Consider the following 21,184-nt stretch of genomic DNA (forward strand, 5'->3'; position numbering starts at 1 on the left):
GACAGATTGGCGGCGGGCAGTCATTCTCCAAAATCCTAGGTGTGAGTTAAAGTCTGTCAGTGGGACTGAGACTTGAGCCTTTCCTTTCCAGCTGGGCCTTGAGAGGAGCCAGAAATGCCCTGAGTTTAGGATTCTGGGGTCTTACACCCACACTCCCTGTATTTCTTAGGATAATCATGTCCCTGGCTTTTGCCCCAAGAGGCCTCTCGCTAAGGCCATTTGAGGGTGATCAATGGGAAACAACAAGACCTAGGCTAGGCCCTCCCATGAACGGATCTGTGCGATTTACTCCTGACTCGAGACCCCCCCCACCCCGCCCCAGGACTGGTGGAGGTGTAGTCACTTGGACTAGTTTCCAGAATTTTCATGGTGGGTAGACCCAAGGCCTCCCACCATTTGGGGAAACAGTGCAAACATGAGTGGGAGCTGGGCAAAGCCTGGATCCAGAGGTGACAGGATGTTATCTGCTAACACAACTCTTTGCAGTGAGTGCGTAAACAGACACATTTGTCTTGGGACTGAGGGCCTGCCTGGAAGAGAGAAAAGGACCCCTACCAAACTGCATTTTTCTCTAACTGCCCCTTGAATTGAGTCACAGTTGCCTGGTTTCCTGAGGTCTATTCTGTGTCTGTGAAGAATGTCTTCCCCAGCTTCTGGGGCTGAGCATTACCAATTGTTTAGGGATTAACCCTTTGCCACCCAAAGTCTTGCTCTCCCGCCATCTCTTTGCCTCCACGCTGCCCCTCTTGTTTTAATGCACCTTTCATTAGCTTAGAAATGACAGAGAAGTTGACCATCGGCAGTTGCTTCCTGTGTGCACAGTGGAATCACCATCTCGTTAGGGGCACCAGGGCTTTAAGAAAATAGCCTCGCTTCTTCAGAAACTCTAGTCGTTTGACTTGGAATCTGTCCATCAAGAAATTTGGTCTGCAGAATCCAAAGCAAGCTTCCCCAGAGCTTTACAAACAAGCTGGCCCAGCAAGGCAGCGCCTCCTCCGGTGTCTGCCTTGAGCTCGGAGCTCTGTGGCCATTTGCCACCTGGGGTGGTGCCACACTGCTCAGATGTGGTCTGCGGCATTCTTGGCCGCCCTCCACCCCACATTTCAGGACACAAGCAGTGTGGAGACCCAGTTAACCTCAGGAACTGCTGTTGCTGTCTTCTGCCCCTGGGGTCAGTCGTGGTCACACTTCAGGTCCCTGAAGCTTGAGCCTCCCTCTCAGGGTCCCGTTTGAAACATACAAAGAATCCCCAGGAACTCTGACGTGACAGTGGCAGAGGGGCTTCATTTCCCGGGGGGCTGGATGGGAAGGATGGGCTGTTTCTGCTAAGACTTCCCTCTTGCCTCCTGCTTTAACGGAACCCCTGGTTTTTGACTTGAGGTTCCTGGGCCAGCTCTGAATGTAGCATGTGTGCCTGAGTGATGGACTTGATATTTACACAAGCCACGCTGATAAGTGCACATGTGTTTTTAATGTTTTGGCTTTCTAGACCACAAACATGTCAATGTGCATATGCGTGCACACACAGACGTGCTCTTGGGCTGGGCCTTGAGTAGGGCTCTTTTTTTTCTTCTTCTTTTTCTTTTTTCAAACTGTTCTCCCAAAGTTAACACCTTTGTTAGCACGCTTTCCTGCCACACTGCCTCAGGGTTGTCGGAGGGCCGTCATCCGGTTATCCCACCTGGAAAGGCGCTGCCTTTTTAAGCCAGCAAACAGCCCGACGACACCTTCGCCTGGCCCTTGCGTGAGCCGAGCCCCACGGGCTGGGGATTGAAAAGCAGACCTCCCTCGCCGCAGCCTCCCTGAGCCCCGGTCTGTCGGAAACGGCCCAACTTCGTCTGCAGCCACAGAGAACAACACCGAGGAGGTGGGCTGCTGCGTAAAGTTAGGGAAAAGTGTTTAAAAAAAAAAAAAAAAAAAAAGTCTTGATTATCTCATGGACTTGCAAGTACTGTTAAGGTTCCTTACTTTCCTGCCATCTGACTCAAGTTAACAGCAGCATTAAACGTCGTCTTTACCCACCGCACGCTTCTCTTCGTCCCCAGTCTCTCTTCCTTTTTTTTTTTTTTCTTCTTTTTCTCGTTTTCCCCCCTTCTTCCTTCCTTTATTTATTTTTTGGTTTTGTTTTTTAAGGGGTGTTGACCTGCGCTGAGTTCTAGGGAGCCGACCCCTCCCGCCCGCGAGCCGATTGGCCGGCCACGCGGGTGACTGACGGGCGGGCCCGGAGCGCTCGCGGCGGCCGGCGCTGATTGGCCGGCGCGGCTCGGAGGGCTCGGCCGCGGGAGCGCCGGACACTCGGGTCCCGCCGCCTCGGGAGCCGGGCCGCACTCGGGCCGCGCGCTCGCCTCCCCGCGCGAGCTCCCCAGGGTCGCCCCGCCAGCGCCTGGCGCGGGTGCGGACGGCGCCTTTTGTGCCCGGGGGCTCCTGGAAGTTCGCGGCGGGACGCGCGCGGGGAGGCGGCCGAGGACGCCCCGCGTCGCAGGGGCCGGGGCGCCGAGCATGGGCGGCGGGCGCTGGGCCGCGGCGGGCGCGCTGGTGGCGCTGGCCGCCGGGCTCCTGGCCGCGGGCTCGGCCAGCGAGTACGACTACGTGAGCTTCCAGTCGGACGTCGGCGCGTACCAGAGCGGGCGCTTCTACACCAAGCCGCCGCAGTGCGTGGACATCCCGGTGGACCTGCGGCTGTGCCACACCGTGGGCTACAAGAGGATGGTGCTGCCCAACCTGCTGGAGCACGAGACCATGGCCGAGGTGAAGCAGCAGGCCAGCAGCTGGGTGCCCCTGCTCAACAAGAACTGCCACATGGGCACGCAGGTCTTCCTCTGCTCGCTCTTCGCGCCCGTCTGCCTGGACCGGCCCATCTACCCGTGCCGCTGGCTCTGCGAGGCCGTGCGAGACTCGTGCGAGCCCGTCATGCAGTTCTTCGGCTTCTACTGGCCCGAGATGCTCAAGTGCGACAAGTTCCCCGAGGGCGACGTCTGCATCGCCATGACCCCGCCCAACGCCACCGAGGCCTCCAAGCCCCAAGGTGAGGCGGGGGGTTCCCGGGGCTGTCCGCGCTGCGCCCCGGGACTGGGAACGTGCTCTCGGCCGTGCCCGACCGCCCTGAGAGCTACCGGCCCGTCCGAGGTGGTGCCCGGCGGGGCGAGCCCCGCGCGCACCCGGTCCGGGTCCTGGAGCCGCTGTCCTGGGATCCAGTCAACGCTGAAACAAAGCCTTAGCTCTGGCTCCCAGAAGAGCTCTTCTGTCCCCCGCGAGGGAACAGAGTCCCTATCGGAGTTTTGAACCTCCCAGACGGGATGCGCCGGGGGGAAAACAAAACAAAACAAAACACCCAAACCCCAAATCTGGCAAGCTCAGAAAGGCCGAGCAAATGCTAAGGTGTAGCTTTGTTTATTTTCTTAGGTTTGAGGAGGATTTTTTTTTTTTTTTTTTTAAACGCTTTCCTTAGCTAGTCATTCAGCCAAGTAGCTCCAGGACTGGTGCAGAACTGGCCGAGAAAAAAAGTCCAGAAATTGTGAGGCTTTCTGTTTCTCTACCCCTTTCAGTTAACAGCTTCGGGAAGGTCTGGGTGGGGGCGGGATGGAAAGGCTCTTCTCCCTCATTCTTGCATACCCCCTGCTTCTCTCATTTACACAAATCCTCAGGTAATTAGAAAGATAAAATTGTCATTAGCTCATGGCTCAGCTCCCCTTGGGGAGGGAGGCTCCACACATTGGAGGCTTTGCTAACAGCCCCAGGGATGAGCCGGAGGTTCTTCTCTGAAACCCCTCCCACTTAAAGGGCCGTTCCTTGGGGTGGTGGGGGGAGGAAAAACCATCCCGGGGAGGCAGCAAAACAGAACAAAACAAGTTAACAAGCAAAGAAACCCAAACAAAACCCCACAGAACAGACAAGCCAACGAAAACAACCCAGCACTGTGGCCTGACTTTTAGAGGAGTGAATTCAACCGCAAATTCTTCGGAAGCGGAGTTGAGGCTCAAGGAGGTGGAGGTCGTCAGGGATGGGGAGCCCTACGCAGGGCGCTGAGCAGAGCGGTCCGTATCCCAGGGGCTTTTGAGGAACGGGTTTAGGGTGGGGGGAACCTGCTCATTGCTGACTCAGCTCATCTCCAAGGGATGCCAAAGCACAAAGGTCCCCCGAGGGGCGTACTCCCCAGAGTGAGGGCGGGGTAGTCCCGGGGAAGGGCACCCCGAACTTTGAATGCCCTGGCTTATTCCAGGGAAGGAGGAGATGGTCCAGAGGGGCGGGGGCGGGGTGGCAGGTCTGGCGGGTGGGCAGGGCAGCGGCCCGCCTGCAGGGGCAAGGTCTGGGTCCCGCTGCTGTCCCTTCCTGGGGCTCCGCACAGAGTTCACCTTCGGGGAGGCGCAGCCCTTTGAGAACGCGAGGGGACAAAGCGCTTTGTGTTCTGTCCGCGTGGAACCCACGGGATTTTCCTGCTCCCCGTCCTCACTGCCGGCGGGCAGACTAGCCCAGCCGTGCCCCCGGAGGCCGCGGCCAGCTCTGCCGGGGCTGAGTGCACCCGCCAAGTGTCCCTTTCTGGTACAATCAGCGACAGAACCCTTCTGAGGGGGAAGCCCTCCGACGGGAAGGTAGGGGTGCTGGCTGGGCCGCCTACTTATGAAGGGACGAGCATCCTCCAGCTCCATGCCCCACAGGCAGGGGTGGCGGACTGGTGGTCGGGAGACCAAATACATGCTCTCTTCTTGGAGCCTTTGACTCCTTGGCTGCTGTCCCACTCGGCTGCTCCCAAAGTCTGCCCTTTGTACCATCTCCTGTCCGCCCTCCATCCCAGGAGTGCTCGGGTGGCCACCCTCCTGAGACCAGCTGCACACAGAGAACAGTTATGAAGGGACCAGTCCTGTGTGGGACTTGGGACCCGGTTCTCCCCGCCGTGTCTTTGGTGACAGGCTCTGCGGGAGGCTCTGCTCCTGCCCAGGACTGCGGCCCCTCAGTGGGAGGGACCCTCTATAGGAGTCAGTCTTCTGGGGCCGAGTGGCCGCTGACTGTCAGCTGAGCCCGGAGGTGGGAGGGCTGTGTGTGTGTGTGCGTGTGCGCGCGTGTGTGTGTGCGTGTGTGTGTGTAGGGCAGGTGGAGACGGACCAAACTCCTGGTCCTCGTAACCTTACGGCTGGTGGCTCCAGAATCAGAACTGGTACTTTTGGAGGAGACCAAGTATACATGCCCTACCTTTATTCTTTATTTCTTTTTATTCTGTAAAATTAAAATGGAATTTTCAAAGCAGCGGCATATCTCTGCATGCCGCAGGCTGGTTTCGGTTCGCATACTTGGACAAGCACCGTGTGGGGGTATTGGGCAGGCCTTTGGGGCCGCATGTTATTAAAGATAAACTTGATGAGAATGAGTCAAAAGACACTCCCCCACACCCCCAAAGGCTGACGCCCAAGCTGCTTCAGCACCTGTTATGGGAGAGGAAAAGTGTTTGTTTGTTTGTTTGCAGGAAAGTTATTTCTAAATCTTGCACTTGCATTAGACCTGTACATTCCCAGGCCGATAACTTGTCGTTCCTCCTCCCAGCCAGGTTTTACTGATTCAAGCTCTGCGAACGAGCACATACTTTTAGTTTTATTTTGTTGTTGATTAGGCATGTTGTGCGTTAAAACAGCCTGGCTGTTTTAGTCACAGGTTGCAGAGGCCACTGTGTACTCATCCTTCCCGGGAGCCTTCCTTAGGGTCCCTTCCCCGTATTGAAGAGCTGGCCAGGGAAGACCTGCTCTGTGTGTGTGTGTGTGTGTGTGTGTGTGTGTGTGTGTGTGTGTGTGTGTGTGTGTGTGTGTGTGTGTGTGTGTGTGTGCGCGCGCGCCGTGTGCATGTGTGTACGTGGATTTTTAAAAATCCACTTACTCTTGATTCCGGTGTTGGACTTCCCCTCCTCTCCCTTAAATACTGATGAAACACAAAACCTTTTGGGTTTTGGTTCTTTTGCTTTAAACATTATTTTAGATACACCTTAAAACAGCCATTTAGTTCTGCCTCTCCGATGGATGACTGGGTGGATTTCTACAGCTCGGGCCGCCTATAGGGCCCCCAGCACGATCCAGAGAGGCCACAGATTAATAGCGCCCTACACAATCTAGAGCTGCTCCACAGTCGGCTGTGAGAAAAGTCGAGGTGGGTGGGGGCAAGCCGTATGAACACACAGAACTCCCCCCAGCCAGCTCCTGCCCGCCTGGGAGACGCTGAGGGCCAATCGTAGCTGATGGGACTGAGAAAAATGCCCCTGTGGTGTCCGGAGCCCGGGGCCGCCAGTCGGATCGGGGAGCTCAGAGCGTCCAGACAAGGGGATGGGAGCGAGCAAGCAGGGACCCGGTGTTTGTATTCGGATAGTCCTGCCCTGCTAGTTGTTTGGTCAAGGTCACATTCACAGAACTTTGCAACGTGACAACTTCCACTTAAAAAAAAATAACCCAAACAAGGAAAGCCCCAAAGCACAGTGCACACTTCCGAAGTAGGTACCACGGTCCTTCCCATATTGCGGGATTTCCTTTCCGTTTTTCTCCCCATGGAAGCAAGAACCATGATGCAAAGTTCTGGCTGAGTTTGTCCCTTTTGTCAGAAACACGACCTCTGGAATCCGATCTTAAGTTCTGGCTGAAAAGCACATTTCCAGCATCCGGGCCAAAAGATAGCCCCATGGTCTCCTGCTCGGGGCGTGGCTGTGGTTCTTGCTGCAGGACTCTGGATGGAGTGCGGCCCTGGGCACAGAGTAAAGGTGGGACAGGAATCTGTCAGTAAAGACTAAGGTGTACGGCCTCTGCTGCACCTTGCAGGGACCCTGCTTGGAAGTGGGGGGGGTGGGTCGCGCATCACCTCCTTGGCGCTGGGGACCAGCTGCGTCCTGGGGGCGGCACTGGCCCCGGAGGGCTGTGCAGCTCCCTCCTCACCCACCGTGGGAGGCTCTGCTTGTTTCTCTGAGCCCTAGAAGTGCTCGAAGGTGAAGGAGATGCTGCCAGAGGAGCCACGAAGAGGGAGGGGGAGGAGGAGGATGAAGAGCCTGAGTCGGAGCGAAGGTCACTCAGCGCCCCGTCCTCCCCGGGGGCGACTGTCCCCCCAGCGTGGCCGAGCATGGCCTCCAGTGCTGTGCCGAGGTGGAGGGCCCTTAGAACGTGCTCGTGCTTTCCTGCCTCATGGATAAAACTCCAAGTTGTCTGATAGATGATGGAGGTGACGGTCGAATGGCGGCGGTGGTGACAAGCCGCCTTCCCTTCTGGCGATTCCACTGGGCCGCTCTCGCCCTGCCCTTCCACGGAGCCCCCTTACCTCCCAGGGGTCTCTCCAGCATCAGCAGCATTTGGCTGGGAGGACCCGCTGGCCCTGGCCTCCGAGGCCTCCCCCTCCCCCGGGGCCTCAGCTGCCCCCAGTGGCCCCCATGCCTGTAGCACACACACCTCCTCTTCAAAGCCCTTCACAGTGTGAGAACGCCTCCAGAGGGTCTCTCGCATATCCCGCCAAGTTCTTCCCTTGGGCAGCAGGGCTGGTGCCGTTCCCAGCCCCCACCAGCCGCTCCTGCTTCCCTCCCCCCGCAGGAGCTCACTGCAGTAGCCCTTCTGGGGAGGGGTGTTCAGGGCCTGTGGTTGGAGTTTGTGAGTCTGGCTGATTTTCTTTCTTGGCTCCTAGAGAGCTGGTCAGACGGATCGGCCGTCTTGTGGGGAGTTTGGGAACAGGAAGGGGGCAGGAATCAGAGGGGGGTATTTCAAGGAGAGGGGAGAAAGAACGGGGGACAAACAACTGGGGTAGAAGTGTTTGGTTACAAGTCAGCTTTTCCTAGGGACCCACCACATCCATCAACCCACGACTCATAGGACCCGTCCCATCCAGCCCCATATTCAACAGCTCTAGTCCCCAAAGTTTCAAGAAACTGTGCGTCTGTTTTGGTCTCCAGGACTCGTCTTTTCTCAAGTTGCCCTATCAGAAATTCCAGAAGACCTTTAACTCCTTTCAACCTGGTCCCTGGACTGATCTCGGCCCCAGGGGCACATCCTCCCCGCGTTCCACCGCAGTCGCTCAGCTCCTGTTCTCCCCTTTGCCCTTCCTAGGCACGACGGTGTGTCCTCCCTGTGACAACGAGCTGAAATCTGAAGCCATAATCGAGCATCTCTGTGCCAGCGAGTTTGGTAAGAAAGCGTCCCTGGCCGCCTCCGGGAGGTTGGGCATCCCTGGCTGCTCCCGGACCGCGTCCCTGGTGCAGAGCCTGTTGGAGCATCTTTTTGGAGATGTGTATTCTCTCCCTGCATCCTCCCTGGACGGCTGCTGTTCTCAGGCTGATGGAAGACCAGATAGGGTGGGGAACCGGCCGGTTTTTATGAAAGTCAGACTTGGCCTCCGTCCTTCCGTGTGTGGGATCACTGGGCAGGTTTGGGGAGACCTTCTCGAGAAGTGGAAGGAGGCAGGCTTGGGGAGAGCTGTAGAGGAGCTGGGGGAAACCAGGCGGCTTGGACAGGCCTCTCGGCACAGCTCTTCTTCCATCCACCCCTAGGTGTCAGCACCACTCTGCCCAGGATCTGGGAGGGGAGCATCCATGCGCTTCGGGCATTGCCTGCAGGGGCGGGCAGGTAGTGGGTGCGGCGGCTCTCAGGTCCTTCCAGGCCAGGAAACTGACAATCCCACAGTGAGGGGTTTTCCCTCGCTTCTTCGCAAATCACTCTGGGCTAAAAGGGAATTCTGGATCTGCACTTGCAGCCCTAGGAGAAGGGCTGGATGTGGCCCCGGGGGCTGATCTCAGGGAGCTTCTCAGGGACGGTCCCTGGTAGTCTGCCCCGCAGAAGACCGAGCTTCACACACCTTGGGAGGCTGTCCTCTGGAAAAGTAGACGTGAACTGCATCCTTTTGAAGGGCCGACTCCCTCCAGCCTGCCTCTATTTTCTATGGATGCTGAGAAGTGACTGCAGCCAGGCCTGCTTTGCCAAGGACAGGTTCTCACGATTCTGGCCACTGTGTCCCTGAGGCTGGATTTCTTACAGAATTCCTCCCAGGGAAAGCATGATGGTAGGTAGGTAACGTGAGTCTTTACGTCCATCCAGGGCTACCTACTCTGGGTTTTCACTAACCAAGCATAATAAAGTACGTGAAAGGGCCTTGTGATGGCTAAGTGCCGTGTTGGAGAGCTGCACACGTGTATGTGTGCACATGTAAGCTGAAGGAAATGGTACATGTGACAGGTGTAGCCTCAGGGTATTTGTCATTATGACTGAAGGCTGGAATTGTCGAATTCTGACCCTTTGCCACGGAGAGCTTCTTGAGAATGCACACGTTTTTAGTGCCCTATTTCTGCATTAAGTATCTCTCCCTGCCTTCCTTCTTGGTTCTTGGTGAATGACCTCTGGGACGATTTCGTCTCCCAAGCATTCCGCTGCTTGTGTTTGCGTCACATCCTTTGTTCTGGTTGCCATTTTCAGTGAACTCAAATCAATTGTAGAGGGACCTGCAGCAATGTTCCCAAACTCTGATGACCCTTCCGTCTGACGGCGGTGACACTTGCTTGTTGAGGTTCACACCCTTGCTCCGTCAAGGGGAGCCCAACGCCCGGCGAGGCTGGCGGGTCTCTGCGGCAGAGTCTGCGCGGCCCCAGCCTGTCCGAGTCACAAGCTTTCCTTCCGCAAACGGCGTGAGATTCCTTCCCAAAGAGGCATTTGGGCATCGAGAAAAAGGCCAGAAATAAAATCTCTCAGAAGTCCTGATGAGAAGCCTTTTGCTGCGTGATTGCGGAGGGGGGGGTGGTGGCAGGAAGAATCGGCTCGGATGCGGCTGTTATCCCGAAGCATCCTTCCTTGCGGGGGGCCGGGGACAGTGTGGATAATACTCAGGGGCCGCCTTTAGATGTCACTGACCCCTCTTCCGATTGTGTAAATCACCACACTCACTTTTAGAAGTCGACTCCCTGACGTTTCAGCAAATCCAGGGAATCGTATTAGAGCCCACTCTGAAAGGTAATATATCAGCTGATGTTTTACGTTCAGATGACTTCTCCCGGGACTGCGTGTGCGGAGGACGCGACTCAGATTCAGTGTGTCCAATCATTGACTGAGCCGCGCGTCCAGTCGGTCACTCAACATTTCTTGAGTGCAGAGCTCTGTGCAAGATACCGTGTCCTCAAATACGGACCTAGAATAGACGAAAATTTCATTAAGAAATTTCTTCACCCCGACCAAACACGAATCGGTGATTTCCTAGAGAATCGTGGTGTCATAGAACTCACCGCCTGAAGGGGGCGCTGTGGAGACTCCAGGCGAAGGATGTTCGGCAGCCGTGAGAAAGGAATCTGCATCTTCCCGTTCAGATTCTCAGTAACCCACCAACCTGCATTTGTTGGGGGCTTTAGTGGCAACTCGTTAAACTAGAGCCGTTCGCTAGACATGGGCTGAAGAAGCAAACCTTGGGAAAGAATTTGAGTGTGAAGGTTGACCTTTGGGTGAAGGGGAAAGGTCTGGAGGGGGCTGGGGTAAGCCCTCTGGGGAGGGACATCCTCTCCCCGCGGCAGTGGCTCCCTGCTCCCTGCGTGCAGGCGCCAGGGGTGTATCTTATTTTAATAACCAGTCAGGGCCTGGGCCATCTGATTAGCTGTTTGGGACTGTGTTCCTTTCACCTGGAGATTATCTCCTTCTTGAGTTCCTAGAACATTTGAATTCTCCTGGATCCTCCAGATCATCCTATCAAGTCCACTTATTTCACAAATAAGGCGTCTGACTTGCCCCACTGGAGTTCTTTTACTCCCTGTTACGCTGCCTTCCCCCCTTAAGAGAAGATGAACAGCCGCTGGGCTCCATACTGGAGGCATTTATCTCCTCCGTGCTTGGGTGTCCTGGACGCCAGGCTTCTTTATCTGGATGCAGGAGAGACTTTTATGGGTTTTCTGTGTGTCATGGTCTCATAAGGCAGTAAATAGGATTTTTTGCCCCTCTCTCTCTGTCTCTCTGCAGGGGCTGAGCTCAGCTCTGCCCTTCTCGGCACCCTGGAGAATGCAGCCTTGTTGAGAAACTTGTTTCCTAGCTCAGCTCATTTCAAGTAGGGGAGGTAGTCTGCCACGCTGATGGGATTCAGTTAAGAGACAAAGAAATGCAGCAGGGCAAGCTGACACGCAACAGAGAAGAAAAAGAATGCTTTACTCCCTACTCTAGGGATCAAACCTTGCTTTAAGCGGCCCTGACATCCCCTGTGGGAAGACATCAGGTTGTTGGAAGGCTCCCTGGGAGCTCCAGGAACAAGGGGTGCTTTCCTTCTGGTTCAGCACGCCCTCGCCCTCTCCTGCCAGTACGTCCTTAGACCCCTGCCGCCCCCGTGGAGGTGGGCCTGCCCAGCCCATCACCGGCTCCCCGGGCGGCACATTTTTTTAAAATAAATAAATAAATTTATTTATTTACTTTTGGCCGTGTTGGGTTTTCGTTGCTGTGCGTGGGCTTTCTCCTAGTTGCAGTGAGCGGGGGCTACTCTTCTATGTGGTGCGTGGGCTTTTCATTGTGGTGGCTTCTCTTGTTGCGGAGCATGGGCTCTAGGCGCTTGGGCTTCAGTAGTTGTGGCACGAGGGCTCAGTAGTTGTGGTGCACGGGCTTAGTTGCTCTGCAACATGTGGGATCTTCCCGGACTAGGGCTCGAACCCGTGTCCCCTGCATCGGCAGGCGGACTCTCAACCACTGCGCCACCAGCGAAACCCATGGCAGGCGGATTCTTAACCACTGTGCCGGGCGGTGTGTTTTTAACTCTCTGGCAGGTCTGCTTGGTTCTCTCCACCCCTGCACTGTACCTCCTCAGTTCAGAACACATAATCCCCCCGCCCAGCAGGGAAAAGCCTCAGTAGAAACACCTGTGGGCTGATGCTCAGGAATGCAGCTGGATCAGCCTGGATCAAGCACCAGATGTGTGACGGCCAAAAGTTAGATGGTGCAAAGTCTCTGGATTCAACATGGCGGCCAGGCTGCCTGCTGTGCTTCAATGAGAACACCCGGCCCTGCTGCTTGTTTTCTCTCTGCTTTTCCTGCTCCATGACAACAGGGTGCTGCTGTTCTCTTTTCGACAGGTCAATATATTATTTGCAAGCTGCCACACTAATAATCCTGCTGTTAACAACTCAGCACCCATAGCTGTCTTTCCTTCTGCTTAGCTTATCCCAGGGATGGGGGATCTGATTTATAATGGCTGTGAGGTTAGGATCCTGCCTCTGGCCACTGTCTCTAGCTTCTGGATCTGTAAACACCCTTAAGCTTTCCTGGTAGAAATGCGTGGAATAATATACTTCTGCTTAGACACTTCAGAGCTTCCTCTTGTACTGGCTTCTCCTTTTTTTTTTTTTTGAGAGTTCTGGTGCCCACTTCTTTAGCCCAGTATTTTCTGGTTGTGGAAAAAGATTTCTTGGCCCCTAGAAATTTTCCTTGCGTTCTGGAAGCATTTTTTTCCCCATTTATATGTTTCCTCATAAAGAGTAAAACTGTGCACTGCAACAGTAAACTGAGTCGAAGAGGAAAGAGAAAAAAATTGGCTCTCACCATTAGTGTTTGGGAGTATTTCCTAGAAGAAACATTCTCGGCAGTTTCTGGACCTTCACTAATTTGTTCTCACTCTGCTTTCAAGGTGTTTTGGCTGGGCTGCTTTGAGGTGCATTGTTTGATTTCTTGCAAAAAGGAGGCTCAGCCTTTCCAAACTAAACCTTGGGTTTCCTCCCACAGAGGAGGAGATGGTAGCTGCCAGCACGGTAATTGCCACATCTGTAAGCTGCTTGAGAGCAGAATCTGTCTCTGATACCATATTTTACCTAACGTTAAGACACCCATTGATTGCGAGATGCACCATCCATCACGTGAGACGCCCCACCCACAGAGAAAACATGCTTCACATTAAAATGTGAAGAGAATCTGTGTCTTAGAATGAACAAAACAAGGCCTGTGTGTAGTTAAATCGTCCATGGCATGGTGTCTTATCCACGGTAGGCATAAAATAAAAGTTCGTTGGACATGTGTGTGAATGACAGTGTGCGGGCAAGGTAGGAAGATGGAAATTCACCTTTTTTTTTTTTTTTGAGTGGTTTAATTTCCAGTTTATTTTCTGTTAAAGTAACTACAACCTGGTTTTATGTTGCATCATCTTAAAATTCACAAAGATGAATAATATAGGAATTTTTAAATCCAAAAATATTATAATAGAAAGTACGCATCTGAGTACAAATCCTAGCTTTTCTACAGTGTGCATGGAAATGCCTTTCCTTAAAGTTCACAATTGTTAAATGGGAACAAGTACATTTGTATCACAAGATTGGGTTGTATTTAAGTGAGAAAAACAATGTAAAAATTATTTAATATTAAAATGTTCCCAGATGACTAGAAATTGGGATAATTTAGACTTACTTTTTTTTTTTTTGCGGTACGCGGGCCTCTCCCTGCTGTGGCCTCTCCCGTTGCGGAGCACAGGCTCCGGACGCGCAGGCTCAGCGGCCATGGCTCATGGGCCCAGCCGCTCCGCGGCATGTGGGATCTTCCCGGACCGGAGCACGAACCCGCGTCCCCTGCATCGGCAGGCGGACTCTCAACCACTGCACCACCAGGGAGGCCTAGACTTAACTTTTTAACTTATTGTATGGGTAACCTTTTTTTGACCTAACCATTGTATATCCTCTTTTTTCACTATTATCCCATTCCACTAGTGCTTATGGAAAACCGGTGAATAGACAAAGGATATTATTCTGGCAGTAGATGCACCTTGTAGGCAAAAAGTAACAGAGCATTGGTTTTATTTTGTTTTCCAGTTTTCTTTCTTTTTTTAAAAAAATGAAATATAGTTGATTTACAATGTTGTGTTAATTTTGGCTGTACAGCAAAATGATTCAGTTATATATATACGTTTTTTTAAATATTCTTTTCCATTATGGTTTATTATAAGATATTAAATATAGCTCTCTGTGCTATACAGTAGGACCTTGTTGTTTATGGCCTTCCTTATTTATAAAAGGAGAAAACTTCTTTCCAAATGAGTATGTGTAACTTGTTTATTAAATTCGAGGGAAACTGCTTCCCTGTTTTGGGTGACTGAGTGTATATGTTAAAAAAAAAAAAAAAAAAGCCCTAATATCTAGAAATCTAGTTCAGTCGAAGTAAAATTAAATAGACATGGAAGAAGGAACTGTAACCCCAGGGTGGAGTTGGTAGGCTGAAAACAAGTGGTTTTTATTGTCACTGAAGCTCTCTAAAATACACAGCCCATCCACAGATCTGGAAATAGTTGGAAGGAGCCGTATGGCATTTCACATTCAGGGGAACACGGGGTCAGAGCTTTAAGTGCCCTGGAAATGCCACTCCCAGCTCGCGGCCTGTGGCCCATCCTAAATCCTTCGCCCGTGGTGGGGGTGGCTTGTTCCGTGCAGAGACCACTGCTGAACCCCTGAGGGCCTTTGAAGCTCTCCAACGGGCTGGGTGGGTCATGGTGGCGATTCCACGGCCTCTCAGTGGAGAGCTGGGGGCCTGGCTGGGGGAACCAAGCCCCGGGCAGTTTGGGCCGAGATCCCACGGGGACCACTCTGCGCTCTGAAGCCATGTTAAGCCACCGCGAGGAAAAGCTGGGAGAAGAGCCAAATTTCCCCCTCTGGTGAGCGCTCTCTGCACATTTAATTCTCCCTTGGCTGTACCTGGCAGGAAGATTCTTAGATAAGGCAGACGTCAATAGCAACACTTTTCTTTATCATATTTGGCCCTGAGAAAGTATATTGAACTGAGAAAGGACCCGGAAACCCAGGATCCCCGAGTGGAGGCGGCACCCCTGGAGCTGAGTTCATTTCTCCCTCTGTCCCTATACGTACGCCGGGCAACACTGGGAAATCTCAGAGCCTCTCCAGGCCTCGGTTTCCCTACGAGGTGACACTAATACCCAGCATCGGTTTTGGTGAGGAGTAGATGAGCTGGTGTAAGGAACGCAGCCCTGGGCCCCGCACACCCGCTGGACTCACTAACTGTTCATCCCGGGGGTCTTGGCAAGGACGGGTGGCCCAGCCCTCTGTTCCCAGCAGACGAGGCCTCCCTTCGCTAGAGGAGCAGGGTGTGCAGCTCCAAGGCTCTCAGTTGACACCCCTCCCCAGCCGAATCCTGTTTCCAGCCCTTCCCTGTCTCACATCCTGCTGGAGTCGTTGCTTTCTTTGACCCAAGACACGTCGGGGGGGGGCGCATGTGACTGCTCCCTCTTTGTCGTTGAGTCCAGCTCCGAAGAGGTTATTCCTTGGGACGGTCAGTTGCCAGACCGTGGGGTTTGGGTGCCCTTTGACGCGCCCTCCAACCTGCCATTCCGTGATTCTCCTGTTGAGTTGGCCCCGCCTCACCACCTTCCCCTCCTTTTTTAAAAAGAACTTATTGTGATGAAATATACATGACATAAGGTGTACCCTTTTAATCCTTTTTAGGTGTACAACTCGGTGACGTTAAGCGCATTCACACTGTTGTGCCGCCATCGGCACCATCCATCTTTGGGTATTTTTCTTCCTCCCAAACTGAAACCCTGTACCCAAACGCTAACTGCCCTTCTCCTTCCCCCCAGTTCCCAGGAACCGCCACTGTACTCCGTCTCTAAGACTTTGACTATTCCAGGTACCGCGTGTAAGTGGAAGCCTGCACTGTTTGTCCTTTTGTGTCTGGCTTATTTCACTTAGCATCATGTCCTCCTTATCATTTGATGTGTATATAAACGGTCATGGAGAAGGGAAGCCAAGGGAAGGATTTACCCTCAAGTTCACCTCTGTTCCCTGGAGCCTTTCTGGGGGTGGGTAGAGAAGGAGGCGGGTAGAGGATGAGCTGAGACAAGGGGGGCTGCTCGCCCATTTCTTTGGGTGCTGTCTTGCTCCTCCGTACCCCTTTGTCATTCTGAAGATCTGCTGAGCTGGATGAGACCTCAAAGATCAGCCAGTCCAGGGCGCTCAGCTTACAGGTGGAGGAAAATAAGACTCAGATAAAGGAGTCAGTCATCAGATTGCCCAAGGCCACTCTCTACCTGGCATCCCTTACCGTTTTTGTTCCCAGCAGCTCTTAGCTGGGTAGCCAGTCTGAATTCCACACCCTTCGTCCTTCATGTCCCCTCGTGCCCATCACGTTCCCATCCTTCCAGGAATGGGAGAGGAAGCTCTCTGGGAAGGGGCACTGGGTGCTCTCAGAGTTTGCCGGGTATAAATGGACTGATGTCTGTGCCTGACACAGGGAAAGAGCTCGGCGATCATTGGTTTCTTTGTGCAGGGGCAGGCGGTGCTGTTGAATAGAAAGAACATAGGCTTCAGGCCAGACAGACTTGGATGAAATCCCACCCTTATAAGCTGAGCGACCACGAGAAAGTCTCTTAACCTCTCTGAGCCTGTCTCTATCACCTGTGGATGGTGATTCCTGTGTGACTATGTTGGGAGGAGAATTGGGTCAGTCAAGCATGTTCAGTTCCTGGAACATGGCGCCTGCTCCAGCCGTAACCATTATCATCTCTTCTTATTGGAAAGAATTGTCTCAGGATGGAAATTGGCCTCAGTAGGAGGATTCAAGCACTAATAAAACCAGCTTGCTTGGCACAAAATGTTAGGGAATGGAATGTCCTGATGAATTTCTGGTTAGTAGAGGATTAAACTGGAGAAATCTTTTACAAACCCCACTGGGGAAAACTTTAAAAGGTTGATGCGGCTTCAAGGTGCTGAAGTTCACAAAACCAAAACCAAACCAAAACCAAACAAAAAGCAACCCTATAAATACTAGAAGTTAGGCAGTCCGGGCTTTAGTGAAATGACACCCTAAAGTCACTGTAAAAACTGGAAGTCATCGGACAACGATGGCCGCAGAATATGTAGAGCTTGGATTGAGTATTTGCTAATTCTAGGACACGCCCACTGAACTTTGTTCTTTTGTTTTTGAGTGATTTTTAGAAATCTTATTCCTGATATGAGTTTTTCTGCTCATAATTTATTGGGTCTAAGAGAGACCTTAGAGTCCTCTGTGTTGTCCCCTTCTCCCAAGCACTGTCTCTGGGGCAGTTTTCACGTTTTTTCCAGCAGCTGTGATATTTGTGATATGCACTCCCGTGAGCCGAAAAAATAGGCCATATTCAGAAGCAAGTGCGCATTTAAGTATTGGCAAATTTCTTCCAGTTTTTCAGAAATGAGCCAGAAGCTCCAATCTGTATTTATTTTTCAAAGGAGAGCAAATGGCCAAAGAGATGTCAGGCCCTCGCCCTGCCCCAGCCTGCTTGGAGCAGCCAATTAAACACGCATTAGCTTTGGAAGGCTTCTCAAAGCCCTATAGATTGCACTTGAAATCTTTGTTTAGTCTTTCAGGAACACTGTCACATGGATGATTTATCAAAGAAAGTTGTTTATCTGGCAGTAAAATAAACTCTGGGCCTGTTCAGACCAAGATTTCCCGTGAATTTCTACCAAGGTAAACACTGGTAACTGGCAGATTGCAAATTCTGTGTGAAAGCCAGACGCATACAATAAATATTTGAGCTACAGATTTGCTGTGTCAGAGGCCCGGCCTGTCACCAGCACTGTCACTCCCGCTGTGCCCCGGAGGACCTGGCCCTGCAGCCCAGCCGGTGGGCTGCCAGGCCCAAGGACTGGCAGGGCCCCTGTGTGCCGGAGCTGCCCCTGCTGCGTGGGCCTCCCTGGGCTCAAGTGCCACTTAGTGTGGCACCGGGAACTTCCTGGTTCAGAGGGGGGCAAGCCTCAGTCCGGCTTCCCTCTGCATCACACCGACAACCCGTCCAGAAGTGGCCGCCTTCGTTTTCTTTGCAAATAGACATTTGTTGAACCAAATTGACAGGAGGCTGGGGCGTGTTGAAAGATTTGGGAGCCGGGGCCGGGGCATGGTGGTCGGGGGTGAAATCACCTTGAAGATTCTGCTGAGCTTGAAGGATGGGGGTAGAGGGCTGAAATGCTTTCCCAGGGTCTCTGGCTCTGCTCGTTGGGGGTTGTGAGAGCTCCGTTTAGGAATAAAGGGGGCAGATCTAGCCCTGTGAGGGCGGCACAGGCACGTGTGCCCAGGACCTGTCTGAGTGAGGGAGGGAATGACCGGATGAATGGTGATGCTGGAATGAGAGGAAACAGAGCCTTCTAGGTCTTTCTGAGGGAGATAGTGCGGCGGCTATTTATAGTGACTTTTCAGGGTGGGGCTGCTGAGTTACATACTGCTTGTTCTCAGACAGCCCTGGAGTCTGGAGCTGCTGGATCACCCTGGTCTTGGGGGCCTCATGGAAGGCTGAGTTTGAAGGTGTTTGTGGGTACCACCTGTTATTTAGGCACCATCCTGGGTCCTGCTCATCCGGATTCCCTTGGTGGGTCAGGGAGGGGAAGCCAGGACCCTAGAAGAGAGGATGTCACCTGCGAGGGCTTTGGGGGTTGGGGTCAGGGCTCATGTTTGAGGATTGAGAGGAAACGGTGTTGGTCTTTCATGGCTGGAGGAGCCGTGGGTGTGTAAGGCCCACCGTCCTGACAGCTCCTTAGGAATTTATGTGCAGGTAATGGATGCTTACTGGCCTGCGGGTATTTAGGGGAATAAAGGAGTATTTCTTTAGGGCAGGAATTAAGGGAAATCCTTTACAACAGATTCTGAAAGGATGTCTGTGAGTTGGAAAGAGATGCCAAAATAGTACATGGGCAGAGGGGAAAAATTAGCAACCAGCTTCCCTAAACGATGCTCTCTCTCATTCAGGCAGGATAACCAAGAGGGATCTTCTCTATCCTGTTTTCTCCAGCCCTTCCGTTAGCATTTTCCCCGGGACGATTCCTTCTGGGAGTTCCTTTGTGAGCCCTTTGAAAATGAGTTCACACTGGTGTGTCTTTCACTGCAAATCCAACTGGCTTCTGGAGACGGCTTTAGGGGCTGAAGGAAGTCCCTACCTCTGTGGCTATGGCCGCAGAGCTAGAATCAGGGCCTGGAATAAGCACGTGAAACCCTTCAGGCTCCCCTGGGGCCTCTTGGACCCAGGTCTGTGTCTGTGGCAGGGACGGCCTGTGTTCCTTCCTGTGGTCTCAGCTCCCCATCAGGTCCTGAACAGATCTGAGGACCTGCAGGATGAGGCAGGCCGGAGCCAGGCTTGTCAGTCCCTGTTCTCTTGCTTTAGTGCTGGGTTCCAATTCTCAGGCATGTAGGAGGGCAGGGTCTCCTGCGGGGGCTGGATACATCCAGGGCGGCTCCCTGGAGGAGATGAAGGTTAATGGAGAAAGTCAAGGAGGGCATCCTGGTGTCAGGAGGTGAGGGCTGGGAAAGGAGTTAAGACTTGAAACAAATAGTACTTTAAAAAAATTTTTTTAAATCTTATTGAAGTATAGTTGATTTACAATGTTGTGTTAATTTCTGCTGTACAGCAAAGTGACTCAGCTGTACATATATATACTTTCTTTTTCATATTCTTTTCCATTATGGTTTATCACAGGATATTGAATACAGTTCCCTGTGCTATACAGTAGGACCTTGTTGTCCATCCATTCTCTATCTAATAGTTTGCATCTGCTAATCCCAAATTCCCACTCCATCCCTCCCCCACCCCCTCCCCCTTGGCAATGACAAATTTGTTCTCTGTGTCTGTCTGTTTCTGTTTCATGGATACGTTCATTTGTGTCATATTTTAGATTCCACGTAGAAGCGAGATCATATGGTATCAAGTAGTACTTCTTAAATTGACAAAACCTCATTTGGGTAAACCAGCACAGGTAGAGAAGGTCATCTGTTGGTTCTGGCAGCTGACTCGGCGTCCTGTTAGGACTCGCTTCGGCCGAAACCCAGGGACTCAAGGGCTGAGTTGAGGTGTGAGGAAGGAGGTGGTCTTTCTGATTCCAGGTTCCCCGCTGGTAGGACGCTGGGGCCCCAGAGGGAGCAGCGGCTGGAGTGAGCAGGTGTGTTACAGGGGTGACCCAACCAGCATGGCTGTGGGTCCGAGTCAGGGATCCTGCCGGCGGGGCATGGCTGCAGGGGGAGTGTGGCAGTCTGCTCTGGGCGACTGAGCCTACGAAGACAGCCTCTAACTTCATGTCAGCTACCGCGGCTTCCACGAAAGGGAGGGGGCTGACTAGAGAGAGTCATGCCTGGCCTTTGTTCTGAGATGCGGAGGCTCAGATGCCCACAGCGTGCCAGGTGCCAGCGAGCACCCAGCCTCTAGGGTGACAGCTCCTTTACTCTTGACATGCATTCGTTTAAAAACAGGCATATGACGTGTGCATGTGTTTTCTTTTGAAAAGTCTAACGATCGCAGTCTTGCACAGATTTGATCCTACAGACGATTGTTGGGCTTCTGCCAAGGACACGGCCCTGCTTATCCTTGAAGCTACGTATGCTGACTTTGGGATCGACAGACATCCAGAGGCAGGGGCGTTTGTATTGTTTCTTCCCAGAGCCTGGGAGGGGGGGAGTCCCCACGGTCAAAGCCAAAGAGAGTGGCTGTCTCCTCTCTGCAGGCGCTCTGCCCTTGGCGAGGAAGCTCAGACCTCAGGCAGAAGATAGCTTTTACCTGTGCACGTCAGGGGAGCTTTTTAGTAGGCGCAGTTCCATCCATCCTTTTGTGTGCAGCCTTTCAAACTGCATTCTCAGTGAGAAGGCCTGCACTGAGCTGCCTTGAAGGGGCAAGCGGCCCACGTTATCAGGCCTCCATCCAAACATGGTGGAGGTGGAGGCGGGGGTGGGGTGTTCGGGGGGCGGGGTGTCTCTAGGTGACCTCATAGGAGGACCAGGGCACGTCACCCTCCCTCTTCCTGGAGCCAGCTTGAGGCCAAAGCTTCATCTGGGGGCTTCCCCGTGGGGCTTCTGTTCTGCCTCTCGGGACCTGGCACCCACCAGTTCTGTGCCAGTCCATATGGTGTTCCCCGCCCTTGAGAGGGAGGTGAGTGGTTGACCCAGTCCCTCATTTGCGTTAGAGGTGTCATAAATGCCGGCGGAATTGGAGGCTGTACCGCGTGCAGACTCAGCAGCAGTGAGCGCGCACGACAGTGGTCGTGAGGGATGAGCGGGTGTGCTTCCTACCTTCAGAAGGCTTACCGTCTAGAGGGGACAGAGGGGAGAAAACAGCAAGTATAAGATCACATCATCGGCTTCCCTGGTGGCGCAGTGGTTGCGAGTCCGCCTGCCAATGCAGGGGAACCGGGTTCGCGCCCCGGTCTGGGAGGATCCCACGTGCCGCGGAGCGGCTGGGCCCGTGAGCCATGGCCGCTGAGCCTGCGCGTCCGGAGCCTGTGCTCCGC

General features: G+C 53.2%; 1 protein-coding gene across 1 annotated transcript in view; it reads left to right on the forward strand.

Annotated features, from left to right (window-relative positions):
* The first annotated feature begins 2,487 nt into the window (after nucleotides 1-2,487).
* Nucleotides 2,488-21,184, forward strand: part of SFRP1 (secreted frizzled related protein 1) — a 41,397-nt gene continuing 22,700 nt past the window's right edge. Inside the window, exons 1-2 of the mRNA XM_007127011.2 lie at nucleotides 2,488-3,025; nucleotides 8,055-8,132. Coding sequence (XP_007127073.2) covers nucleotides 2,500-3,025; nucleotides 8,055-8,132 — 604 coding nt within the window. The 5' untranslated portion in view covers nucleotides 2,488-2,499. The remainder of the gene's footprint in view (nucleotides 3,026-8,054; nucleotides 8,133-21,184) is intronic.

This window comes from Physeter macrocephalus, chromosome 20, assembly GCF_002837175.3.
Source record: "Physeter macrocephalus isolate SW-GA chromosome 20, ASM283717v5, whole genome shotgun sequence".
Lineage (NCBI taxonomy): Eukaryota > Metazoa > Chordata > Mammalia > Artiodactyla > Physeteridae > Physeter > Physeter macrocephalus.